The 14523-nt window shown below is 31.1% G+C and overlaps 1 protein-coding gene across 7 annotated transcripts in view; it reads right to left on the bottom strand.

Annotated features, from left to right (window-relative positions):
• The window catches only part of LOC129988124 (meiosis regulator and mRNA stability factor 1-like), a 52529-nt gene that overhangs the window by 20418 nt on the left and 17588 nt on the right, over window positions 1-14523 (bottom strand). For 6 of the 7 annotated variants that reach the window (XM_056096259.1, XM_056096258.1, XM_056096263.1 and 3 more), the window contains one exon: window positions 1133-2042. In XM_056096259.1, coding sequence (XP_055952234.1) covers window positions 1133-2042 — 910 coding nt within the window. Of the gene's footprint in view, window positions 1-1132; window positions 2043-2695; window positions 2901-14523 lie in introns of those variants that run through there. The other variant, XM_056096264.1, reaches the window with a different exon arrangement.

Genomic DNA, 14523 nt, shown 5'->3' with positions numbered 1-14523 from the left:
TTATCAAACACTCAGTTTAGAAAAAATTTAAATACGAATAAAAGAAAAACATTTAAAATAATATTAGGAGGTATAACTCTGAAGCTCAATAGACAATATACATTGATGTTTTATAAAAAATTAAATTATGTGTAGACGAAAATTTTACAATTAAGTTCAAAACAAAGCATGGAAATCACAGACATATTAATTCACTGAGTATCAAAATAATCTATCTTTTCACAAATTTAATATATGTATAAATATATTGGCAAGATATACTTTTCTGATAGTATAACATCAATATTGATAGTACAAAATAACTGGAGTGAAGCATAACAGAATTGTTAAAATGCTTAAACAAAAATTTAAAATATAAATATGACTTGGTACATGCTTAATACCTATAACTTTAAGAGTTCAAATAAATTTCAAATTTGTTTTCCAGTAAAATTTATTTCAAACTGGAATGATAATTTTTAGACCAAGAAACTGCACACCTGATACAGATATTGCTATTTGTTTGCAAGATCTGTTTTAATAGCTTTACCACTCGCAGATAGGGGATAAAACCTATATATGCAGCCATACTCATGGTATGAATGCTCTCTAAAATCGGTGAGAATTGTGGCAAACCGAATCATTTATATGGAAGAGATCCTAATCACACCTATTATCCTGTTGATTAATCCTAGTCACACCTATAGATAGGTGTGATACTTTGAAATAAAACATTCACCAAAAAATGAAGGCTTAATTTCTACAAATGAATTTTACATATGCAAATACATTTCTCATAAATATCTATAAATAAAATAATATTTACCAACAAATAATTTGCCATATAATACAGAGAATTGTTATTCAATAAACCAGATAATCAAGAGTATTGTATTTAGGTACTCAGATAATTGGAGTGTTCCCTTAAAGGTGGGTATAACCAAAAAGTCTGGCATTATTAAGAATAAAAAAACAGCCTCCATTTTAAAAGAAAGCAATATTAAGCCTAAGTTGCCCATTTGGCATTTTGGCTTTCGCTGAATTCAAATAAAGTGAAAACTTTTGGTTAAAACAATTAAAAAATAAACAGTTCAGTGAGAAATATTTATTATGCATGTGTATGACTATTTAAAATATAATAAGCAGTACTTACCATAACATGTTCACTAAAAACTGATAATAAGATTTTCTTCATTTCATTCACTTCAAATGTAGGATCTAAATTTGATACATACAGTTCCACATAAGATGATACGTCAGAAGAAACAACACTGCCATTAGAAATGGATTGTGCAGATTCAATAGACAGTGATGAAGGTCCAGGCCATTGTGCGCAAAATGGAATTGGGTCACTTATCCTTTGAATTTCATTTAATGGCATAGAAATATTTTGAGAAAGCCCATGAAATCCATGACTAGAATACATTTGGAAGGAGTTTGCAGCATGATTCCGTCGATTAGCCAACGATTCACTTAAATGCATTATGTTTTTTGCTGATTTTAAATCAGAATCTTGCATAAAAAATGGTGACACTCTACCAACATTTCTTTGGGAATATTTTTTAAAATTATAATCCTGGTCTTTCTTGAAAGGAGAAAAAGCAGAAATTTCTTGAAATTTATCACTGGTGTGACACACTGATTTCATATTATTCCAATCCATTGTAGGAAGTTTTCGCTCTTTCACACTCTCAGAGTTATTAGTATTTACAAATAGTTTGGAATTGTCTATTAAGTTTTTAACCACTGGGTTCTTTTTGAAGTTTTTTTCCTTAAGTAGAGATGGGGAGTTTTGTTCATTTATTACTGGAGGTGGAGGGAAATCAAATTTCTTTGTAGTAGAATTATTACACACAATACTTGCATTTTTTTCAATATCATTTGACCTAGGAGAAAGAGAGGAATCACGACTGCTGCTAGTTATATAAGATTCCTCACTTGAGTCATAATCTTTGGCATGATCTCTTGGTGGAGAATAACTATATTCATTATCACAACGAGTTCTAAAATTTACACAAATTTTATTTCCAAATACTATTTCTTTATCCATGCGCTTTTTAGCCCTAAAATTGAAAATAAAAAAAATACAGACATTAAAAATGTTATAAATAAAAGAATAATAATATTTTTGGTAATTTACTTTTATACATAAAAATGTATATGATGTCATCGATTAAAAAAAAAATGTCTTTCAATAATTCAGGTAAAAATATAGGCACAAGATAAATTTTCAATTTCCTAAAAACATTTTTACATGTACATTTTTAATATTTGAATTTAAAATAATCATGAAAAAGCTTATGAAAAGCAATCAGTAAAAGAAATCGTTCGTAACTATAAGGCAGAGCACTCAATTTATTTAGAGTCCTACAATATATGCATTTCTTTCTGCAGCAAAATAAATTTTAACTAAATGTTTAATGTCGAATACAGAGGAAAAAAAAATCCTAACATCAATATTTTTCCTCTTCAATTAAAATTACAAAGCGATTATATTTTACAAATCCTAGAATGGTTTCTATATAAACAAAAGTACGATAACTTAAAACTTATAACACATAAACATGAAATTCAATTATAAAAACAAAAACAGTAAAATATTTTTCCGATTTTTATATATCAAATAAATATGTACATAAAAATCAATTTATGGGCTAAAGAAACTATAAATATATTTTCAGAGGCAAATACTTTCGAATTATTAAGAAAATAGTACCGAGATCGACAATAACAGCTCCAGCTGCTTGAGAAAAAGAAAGGCACAGCGCCTGTGTTAGTTGATGATACATTAGTAAAATAAACACTGAACACCCTTTAAAGCACAGCAAACATTCTCCAAAACAGCTAAGATTATAGAGAATATTTGCTTCTTTAAAAACAAAAACTATACTCATATGCTTTCATTCACTGCATAAGATAAAATTCATTTAGTTAGGAACGACACGATTTGACTGGTTAATTCCAAAAGTAAACAGTCACACAAAACTTCCACGGTAGCAGAACCTGCCTATAGTGATTGAGGATTTATGCAAATTCTTCTAAGGTAAATTTGATTGGCTTAAACAAAAGAAGCCAACCCTATGCTCGCCAACATAAGTTAGTGACCGATCAAATTGGCATTACGTAGAAATTACCCTATGAATGACCATGGCCGGCGAATGATTTATGAAGTATTTGTACGCAACATACGACTAAAGAAAAGGCATGATAAAATTCAGAATCCAATCCTACGCTCGCCAACTGCAGCTAGGGACAGATCAAGTTGACATTCCGTAGAAAGGTATGAACGATCATCACCGGCGCATGATTTACAAAGTATTTGCACGCATCAAATGGACAAAAAGTATAATAAAATTAAGAAGCTTTCCCTTAAAATAAAAGTTTCAAAACACCGAATATCGAATACTAATGGTGGAATTAAATACAATATTTTATATACTTCGAATCATATTCAGAATTCGAAGTTCATTTGCGATAATTTCCAACAGCATAATAGTAATTGTAAAGAATTTTGATACTTGTTAACATCGCACAAATTGATGTAACAAAGATTTAAGAAACAGAAAAATAATAAGACGCTTTCTTAAAATAAAATTACGTTTTAATCATAAAAATCAGCAGAAAAATCTCCCCGGAACTCTCTCGTATACTTCCTTATAAAAATGTAATTCCCCTGTTCCTCTAAATAAAATTTTGGGCCTTAAGCAAAGAGGTTCAAGTCTTTTTTATTATTATTTTTTTATTTTCAAAGTCTTGCACAAAATCAATTATGTGCTTCGTAGTATAGTGAGGAAAACTGCATATGCATTTCAGATGTTTTTTCAGACTATATGAAACTAAAATTTGATGCATAACCCCAGTTTTAGTACCAAGACCACATGCCAAAATCGTTACGTTTTTGAGTCGCATTAGCACGCATGAGAAAGAACAGACCGACAGGCGGTCAACTTCTTTTTGGTTTTGGATCCAAATTTGATATGGATCTACACTTTAGATGCTAAATCTGTGAAACAAATATTAACAATCTTACTCTTTACGTTCTGTGGTTATCAAATTCGCCTATTCCTAGGACAGCCAGTCAGACATACTTCTGAGAAATTTGATGGAATTCTATAAATTTAGTATAAAGACCGTATACCAAATTTCACCCGTTAGCCCAAAGCGTTTCTGAGCTGAATAATTCAAAGTTATGCAGGAGAAAGTAAGTCGATACTATTTTCGCCAACTTAAGTTAGGGACAGATCAAGCTGACATAACGTAGAAAGCTATGAAAGACCACAACAACGGCGATTGATTTATAAAGTATTTGTGCGCAGAAACGTTAAGATTAGACAAAATCAAAAAAAACATATTTTTCGGACTCAACGAGATCTAAAACGTGGAGATAAGTTCAAAATCCAAATTGGAGATTCCAAAAACATATTTTATGCATTAGAGGAGATCTAAAATGTGGGGATTAGTCAATATCTCAGATTTTTTAATAAACAGAATACTTTCTTTTCACATATTTCGTATGCTACATGTACGAGGATATAAAAGCGAATACATAAATAAAAAAATAATTGCATCATAAATTTTTAACTACTATTTTATAACTTTATAAGAAAATTACTAGAAAGGTTACAAAATATGATTTTCGTTTCATCTTCTGATACGCTTTATCACAAATTCGGATCCGAGAGATGAAAGGTCTAAGAAGGTAAGATCAGAAGTTATTTTAATTGTCATTTTCAAAGTTAATAAAGATTTTCAATAAATGTGACCAATAACTGGTAATGCCAATATAATTTTCAGAGTCGTTAAGAAATTTTGGTGCAATTCAATAAAATTATTTTTAAATAAATTTTGTAATATTGTGAAACAGGAAAGCAATACTCGATGACAATATTTCATTCTATTAAATAAATAAATACGATCATATTATGTTGCAAAGCCGTAGTTAAGTTTTTGAAATAATTCAATATTTTCTACCGTCAGTCTGTGAATATTGTCCAAATTATATTAAAATAAAGAAGAAAAAATGTATGTATCATGTTCGGGGAAAATTTCAAATCTTTTCTTTAAAGAAATAATGGAACTTTCCATTAAAGCTTTTAAAAAAATGCAGTTGCCTCTCGCTATGTGCAATGTCAGACTTAAAAAAAAATCATAAAAAACAAAACAAGAATGGTGTTTACAGAATCCAAAGAAATATATTACGAAATAAAAAGAGAACAAATTAATGCCAAATTTTATTTCAATTATTGAAAAGTAAGGTACCATTGCATGCGTAATGATATACCGTCGTTGGCCTTTTTCTAAGGTGCAATTATATATTGTAGCTCCACATAAAAGAGTTTAAGTTCAAACCGAAGTCCTACGTAATTGCTATTATTATTGAAGTAACTTTAAGATGGCGATATTCAAAAGTCGCCAAATAAAGAATGCTTGCAAGCACTTTTTGAATGCAATCACTTTTATAAATAATACAATCATACCTAAAAAATTTATCTGCATAATCATCTACAAATTAACGTTCACAGAAACCAAACGTATTTACAAAATAAAAGAGTGAATGCACATTGAAATGTTTTACATAAAATGATTTATTATTAGTTTCAATTTAACACCATTTATAACTGTAACTTCAACGTTAAAACTTTGTTTTGGATTTATATCTACTTATTTTAAAGAAAAATGCTTACCATCAAAACCTACCAAGATAAGAAAACAGGACTTACAGTTTAAAGAAATTACTGAGATTTAATTCTCAACTAACTGCAAATTTGCACCAGAAAACGCCAACAGCTATTTTTTTCAAAAATAGTATACTGTCTTTTAAAGTTGATCGAAATTATCTTTAAGACGTCTTTGAATCTTGAATATTTAGATGCTTAAGACCAGACTCTCAGAAGTTATTTTTTTAAATTGAAAATTTCGTTCAATTATAGTTAAATGCATCACTCACACACACCTGCACGCGATTACAAGGACGCATGATTCACTTTAGTTTTACGATTACGTGAATCAGCTTTAAAATTGCAAGAGATGAAACCTGAAATCAAAATGTTGAAAAATTGGAGTTGGTAATACATAATAATTTCCGGTATTTCGAACCAGTTTATTTCACGGCCTATGAAATTAGATGCAAATTACAAGGATGCAGCAATGTTTTCGTCTAAAATTAAAACATTATTCATTTTACTAAAGTGATTTTTCAACATGCCAGTCCAGATATTGAGGAAGAAAGGTTTATTTATCAAAGCAGAGTTCTCGACTATCTGGAACAAGCTGGACATGCTTTTTATTTTCATATTTCTTAGTATCTCTCAAAACTACACTTTGCTCTACGAATCTTCAAATATCCTATCCAAATTGAACCTATTTCAACACTACAACTATTACTGATTACAAATGACCCTCACATCTATGTATCCGAAATTAATATTCAAAGATGTTACAATATTAAATCGCTATTATTCATTAAATACGGCGACTTATTATATTTAATAAGTCGTTAAATTTTATCTTAATTTATACCATATTAACTTTCTTCTAAAATGGTCTCTTATTTCCTGATCCAATTCCTACTTTTTTTTATTTAATTAATCCTACTTGTGCTTTATAAAACTGCTGAAATCAGCGGGTTCTCACGCTCCAAGAAAAGGGATAAAAATCCTTAATGTTTGCACCATTTTTTTAAAGATACCTAAATTTCCATATCCTAAATCGACACGTGTCAAAGAAATCCCTATCAGGATCACATTGTAAAAAGCCATGGAAAGGAAAATTTCGGCTTCTCTTTTGCTCTTGCATCACGATGTTGACTGACGTATTTCTCGCCACTTATTCTTGTACATAGATCATGCCTCCCGGAATGAAGTAAAGCGAAGTTTTAAAATCTTCAAAATAGCTTCTTCGATTCGGCCACGAAACTGCTAACACACGCACGCCCACACACACAAGGTAATCGAACAGTCTTTCTAAACCCTTTAAATTCAAAATGGCGTCTTATATAGCAAGAGGAGTAACATGTATTTATAGTAAAGTGATTATGATAAATTCATTAAGACAGATTACCATATCCCTAGTAAAGATATAAGGAAATTACAAAAAAAATACCTGCACCCTTTAAAAAAAAAGGAGATCGGCCAAATTTTTCAATATGCTATGCCATAATAGAGTCAAAGGAAAAGATTTAATAAGTTATCTGTAAAATTGGCGGCGGAGATATTGAAAATTAAAATTAGGAAGTTACCGTGACTTAAAAAAGGGTTCGTCTTAAAACTGGTTTAAAAAATGTATTATCAGATCCCCCCCCCTTCAAGTACATCTTTCAGATTTATTATTATTACTAATGTTAACTTTTTCGTTGTTTTCGTTTACATTTCATTTTACCGTTGCTTAACTCCGAAAAACTGTATAATAACATCGGAGAACACATCTTTCAATTTTTTTTCGAACCTTTTTTCAAAATATTCATAAATTAACCCTTTAAAGGGTCATTTTTTTCTAGTCATATTATGTTTAAATATTTTTATGTTTGAAATTAGAATACGAAAAGGGATTCATTTAGCTTATTAGATAAATTTAATTTGATTAATTAATAATTAAGTAACAAATCAAGACACATCATTTTATATAAGATAAAGAACTGAAGCATCTAAATTTCTGTCTTTCTAAAAAAATTTGTCAGAACTGATGCCAGCCTACATAATTTCATACAAAGATTGATAAATTTGGCGGGAAGCATACTTCCCACGGCCCTAGAAAGGGTTAAATCAAAATTATCTTCGCCTATTTTACAGATAATTCTAAAAAACCTGTCCCAATTTTATTTTTATTATTATGGTATGGCGTACATTTTTCTAAATGAACTTTTTGGTGGACTTCCATTTTTTTAAAATCATTTTTGTAACTTCTTTGCTGGGGGTGCTATAACCTGTCTCAATAAGTTCACCACAGTCACTTTACGATAGGCCCAGTTATTTCCCTGTCTTAATGTGAGCTGTAGTTTTGAATTTAAAAAGATTAAAATTACCTTACCGATCCCCATATATAACATATATTAAAATTTATCCATTTAGCTTACTGCATTTTCCGAGTTAAAGCGCTCACATAGCCAAAAACAGATTACATTTCAGGCATTCAACTTGTGAAAGGATTTCTTCGAAAATAAGATGCAGATCTACAACTTAAATGAGAGAACAGAATGTTGTGCATCAAACGTTGCATTTTGAGATAAAGTATTCACACATATACTGACGGGCAAACAAACTTCTTGATTAAGAATTCGATTCAAAATTTAGCACAGATCTATAATTTTACTATTATTTCAATTATCAAACTCATCTTTGTGAATTATTGACACACACGGAGGGACAGACAAGAAAGAGCTAACAGTATTATTTATCATATTAAGTCAAATTTCCTTTGTTTTTCAGAAATTAACATACCACAAAAAGTATTGTAATACTGTTTGTGGTATGGAGAAAAAAAATTAATGCTATCCTATCAACATAAAATGCCGAATAACATAGTTACGATATCTTCCAGACATTGATACATTATTTTGTGATAATAGAATATTATTTTAGACTGGCTCCTATATCCAAACTTTAAGGATCCTAAAATGAGATGATCCATCAAAATCTCGAGTTCATATATTTTCTTTTTTCTAAACGAGAACAAAAGAACAACAACAACAAAAATCGTTTACGCTTCAATAGATTTCGGAAGTGAGATCATTTTATAATTCCTTTAAACGTTGAATTTATTAATGGTATTTCTATATTCGACTGTAAAAAAATATTTAATTCTAAAATTGTGAAAATATGCCTGAAACAAAAGTATGTAAAATTATTCTTCGCAGAAAAATAAATAAATACATAAATAAATAAAGTTAATTGCTGTTGACTTCCATTTTGAAGTTCTGAGAATCGAAATAAGAAGTTCTAAACCTTTAACGTCATGAAAATAATACATGATCTGATAAGATATTCTAAATAAGATTAGCTACTATCTTTTGTAACATGTTTACAATTCTACTAATAGGTTCAAATCAATTTTTAATATCGTGGCTTGTTTTTCACCATTAAATTAAAAAATGCTAATCGATCTCCTCCTATTATCATTAACTGGTAATAAGTTGTTGTTTTTTCTGCCAAAGCATATGGACTAACGTGATATCTAACGTGAGCTTAGCATTTTAACTGAATTTATCGTGTGGTCCTTGGCCAGTTTTTTGGCAGCTTATCTCTGGTATTCAGTTAACAGTATATAAAAATCGTATTTGTGTTTTAGACTCATTTTTCTATCCAACAATCAAAAACCTGATACAGAACTACAATTTTAATTCCAAAATCCCATATTAAATTCGATATATTTAAGTCTTTGCGTTTTTGAATTATCGCGTTTACATGTTTTTGAAAATATAGACTGACAGACGGCCAATCCCTTCTTGGATTTTGCTCAAACTTTAACCTCTTCGTCGTCCATAACGCGTCTGGCGCGTTCAAGTGTAACGTCTGCAGGGCAGCCGTAAAGGGCTTCAAGTTTTCTTCTATATTTTAAAAATTTTAAGCGTTTAAAACACTTTGTAAATGTTACTTGTTATTTTTATTTGTTCTTATCTGTACAGAGAAAACAACAGTACATAACGGCGAAAAACAGAGGACCGCTGGGGAGCAATTTTTGCGGACAGAAGAGGACGGCGAAAGGGTTAATTGGCATCTACATTATAGATGTTAAATGTGTGTACCGAATTTTATTTATCTAGCTTTCTTCGTTTTGTGATTAACTTATAATCGAAAAAAAGGAGAGACTTCTTCTGAGCGTATTTTGCTCAACATTTAATAGAAATCTGCAAATTTGGTATAAAAATCGGATACCAAATTCCCTCTATCTAGCTCAAAATGTTTTTGAATTATCTTTGTCACAAACAGATAAGACAAACATTTTCCAAAAATATGCTTTTTCGAACTCAGGGAAGTCTAAAACGAGGAACTTTGTCAAAATCTGGAGTTTGATTTTTTTTTGACGATTACAAGACTTTCTATATACTTCGTATATGAGAAAGCAAAAAGTTAGCAGAAAAATATTTTCTGATGCGAAACTAATTTGCACTGAGCAGTATTAAGACATCGAATATTCAGCAATTCTTGAAAAACCTTCAAACTATTTAATGTTTTCAGAACAAGAATTGTCTTGTTCGATTGTCAAGTTTCAGAACAAGAATTGTCTTGTTCAATTGTCAAGTTTCAGAACAAGAATTGTCTTGTTCAATTGTCAAGTTTCAGTACAAGAATTGTCTTGTTCAATTGTCAAGTTTCAGTACAAGAATTGTCTTGTTCAATTGTCAAGTTTCAGAACAAGAATTATCAAGTTTGGTTCAATTTAGTTATATTATCATATGGTTATAAAAGCAACACTAGAGCTATTTTGAGATGGCATAATATTTTACTGCGATTGGATGAGTAGGGCAACTGGCATCGCCTTCTCCAAATTTCCGCACCGCACCAATAGGAGGATTTTTGCCCCCTGATGCCAGATTTAAAGTGTGTTAGACCCGCATACACAATAGAATTTTGATGAAATTGGATTTGAACCTAGAACCTTCTGGCCCCCAAATCGACACCTTATTACCAGGCCAATGCGGTCCAAATTCTATTATGGTTTTGACTATAATGTAAAATGTTGGAAAATTACCTCTGAAATTCACAAATTAAGAGGAGGGGAGGCAATGTTAAATACTGCAAACAGAACACATCGAAGCTGACGGAACTGATTATATCAACAAGATTATGAACCATCGCGCCTAATAAAACAATACAAGCTTAAATTTATCTCAATTATCCGAACTGTATCATACAAAAAGACTAACCATCTTTTTCACTGAATCTTTTAAACAGCGATCTGTGCTGCAGTCGGACAGTGGCATACTAAATTATCTCTATTCATGGAGAAAAACGCCGATCGATTCGAATGAAATTAATTCTAGATAAATTTTTATTTATGATACCTATTATAACGGTGTTTTTAAAACTTTCCCTTTTATATATATATATAAAAGGAAATAACCCCAAATTTCTAATAGTATTTAATAGCCAAGTGTATAATGTTAAGAAATTGTAATACTGCCTCCATGTGCAATCACTTTCATGGTAAGAAAAATAGTTTTACAGTTAGTTCTAACGGATGATGAATAGATGCAGGATAAATGATTCCCGGGCTTGGCGATTATTCGGTGACAAACTCGAAGATTCCAGAAACAGCAAGAATCTAAGCGATAGTTTTATTAAGACGGGAGTTGCGATATCCTTCTAGAAGTTCCTGTGCCCGACTCGGAAACTATAAAAAGTCGAATAATAAAGGTAGGAGTCTATCAGTACTGAGCCGAGTAGTGCGTCGTCAGCTGGAAGTAGCAGACGATTCGAGAGGCATGAATAGTCGTGCGAAGTCTCCTTCGAGTTCTCTCTGATCACTTTGTGTTGTTACGGTTGTTTATCACCTATTTACTCGATCTGCGCTGCTGTTTAATGCAAATGCTGTTTCGTATGTGCTTCAACTATTTATTTTTTTGTTGAGTATGTAAAGTAAATTGAGTAAAGTATTGAGTAAATGTTCAGGTAAAATAAAACATTATTATTTGTTATTAAGCCTTCGACTATTTCACCTTATATCCACTGCAATAGATCTCATTTTCAGATAAACTTTTCGTAATAATATCATATAGGCAGCCTTTTTCCACAACAAACTATTATATATTATATTTAGAGAATGTAACTCGCAATAAATGCAATTTCAAGTAAAAATATGATTCACTGTTTCATCCATCAGATCAATGGTCTATTTCAGGAAGATTACGAAACACAAGGCTGCGTTTGTGCCAAGATTCGACAACAAGATTGACACTTGGCTGACATATCCAAGCTTCTAGATCCAACGTAAAGGCATATGATGCACAAAGACAAAAACATGATAGCAAAAGGTTCACGAAGAATATCAAAACTGAAATTTTATCCTGAGTAGAAAATTAAATTAAATCAGCCAGTTACAATGGAACCACTAAATATTCAGATACTGAAAATGTCTCATTGGCCTTCAACTTTAAATAATGTCTCTGGGAACTAATTTATGCCATTACATAAAAAAATGAAAGAAGAAAAATATATGTACTTTAATTTAAAAGTTTCCGCAGCCGTAATTTTAAAAAGACATTTCATGGTTTCAGCAGCACTGGTGAACCTTGAAGATTCTTATCTCCTTGGTTTGGAATTTAATTCTATTTACGAAAGCAAGAACTGAAACTGAAATTAACGTAATCAAAAACTAATCATTAATCATTGTATCAAATTTTTAAAAATGTTTTGAAACAGCAATTCACTTATTAGGGCCCAAATAAATTATTGCAGGAATTTAAACAATTCATAATGAACGAGGTCTTACTACCCCCCCCCAAAAAGCGATTGCAACATCATTTGTTTCCAATTGCCTTTTGTCTTAAAACACTTTAAAACTTAATTTTCAAGGCATTACTCGTTCCAAATCAGCATTTTTTTAATCATCTGAATTCTAGACATTCGTTCAGTTGAGTTAAGTTCAGCACTTGACCAACCTATTATTTTGAAACTAAACGAGAATTTGAACCGACCATATAAAGAGAAAGGTCTGAGTAGTCATTATATTTTCTATTTCTTCACCATACTACCTGGAGAATATTCGATTCTTTGTTACAAGTTCGATGTCCATCACCGCAGACTTTCAGGGGTATCGGTTCTCGAACTCACGATTTTTCAATAACAAAAACAAGAAATGCTTTCCTTTCATTTTTCTTTTAATGAAAAATAATGATTAACGTTTGCACCCAGATTTGGGGTTAATTGATGGTGAAGGAAAATTACTGTATGATAATCATTCAATAATTCTATTCACAGATGAAGATTAAGAAAACGTCTCAGTTCTAGATTTCACCTAAGAGCTAAATGTAAACTCAAAAGTATCTACTTACACTCATTTTTATTTTCTCCTATATTTAGTATCGCGAAAGTATAGTAATAGTCAAAAAATTAGAACTCGAGATTTTGACGAATCTTCAAGTTTTAAATCACCTTGAGTTCGAAAAACACATTTTGGGAAAATGCCTGTCTGTGACGAAGATAATTCAAACAAGCTCTGACCTAGAGGGACGAAATTTGGTAAACGGTCTTTCTGTCGAATTTATAGATTTCTATCAAATTTTGCGTAAAATCCATTCCGAGGAAGTCTGTCTTTCCAGCTATTCGAATATAATTTAACACGATAACTACAAAACGAAACACAGTAGATAGATAAAATTACGTACACAGATTTAACATTTATAGTGTAGACATCTGTCAAATTTTGAACCAATTCCAACAAGGGGTTCAGCGTCTATCCGTCTATCAAAACATGTAAACGTGATAGCTCAAAGATACAATGACTTAAATATATCAAATTTCATATGTGACTATAAATGTAATTTTGTGTCAAATTTATGTTTCAATTGATTGGGAAGAAGGCGACAGAAAAATAAATTCAATTTTTGGATACTTTTGTCCTTATCCCAAGGATTAATTCGCCAGCGGTGACACGATAGATTCAGTAAAAATGCTGAATTCACACCAAATTTTAATATTTCGTAATTATTGTACGCCAATGCTATGTAGGACGTTCTCTGGGATAACACCTTTATTACAGAGCATACGAGAAAGTTTGGGGGAGACTACTCCCGCTGGTTTAAACTAATTGTCCAACAGTAAAGGAATTCCTTGGATTAGTAAAACAGTATCAGATATGACAAACCGCCACATACTTATTTTATTTATGAGGAAGATAAAAACCTCCTAACATACAAAACGTTACACACCACGAAAACTACCCGTCCAAAGCGCAGAAATATATATATACTAGCTGATCCGGCAAACGTTGTTCTGCCTTATAAATTATTTCTATTGAATATTTTGGATGTTAACGAATGTATTGTAAGTGTGTAGGGATGGGATCTATGACAGAAAGAAGAATGGAGCACTATAGATGATGATCGCCGATAAAACTAAAAAACACCAACCATTCATTTTCTCAATACAATGTATTTCATTAACGTAACGAATATATACATTGTTTGATCTCTTAAAAGTTAAACTTAAAGTGAAAAAAGTAATATATTTTTTGTTCTAAAGTATAAAAATGAAATAAAGAAAATCAATATTCATTTCGAAGAGCAATTGAGTGTACGATATTTTTTCTCAGTCCGTCTTTAGCCAACACAAATAAGCTCGATAGTTTGCCCACGCGAGAACATGCTACGTGTGAAAAACATGGTGTGCCCAAATCTAAGCCGCAAACAGACATCGTTTGGGCTTGCGACTTATTGATTGTCACTGCGAATGCGAATCTGATAGGAAATTGAACGCGTTTGAATTCGATTGGTACATCTGTGAGAATCATTGGAATTCGTGGCAGCAAAACATTTTCGGCTCGGAATTTACCATTCAAAATGGTGGCTTCGATAACGTTTTTCATCCATTTTTTGATGACCAATCGCGT

Source organism: Argiope bruennichi, chromosome 10, assembly GCF_947563725.1.
Source record: "Argiope bruennichi chromosome 10, qqArgBrue1.1, whole genome shotgun sequence".
In the NCBI taxonomy this organism is placed as follows: domain Eukaryota; kingdom Metazoa; phylum Arthropoda; class Arachnida; order Araneae; family Araneidae; genus Argiope; species Argiope bruennichi.
Note: the sequence above shows the minus strand (reverse complement) of the source record. Positions and strands in the feature narration are given on the sequence as shown.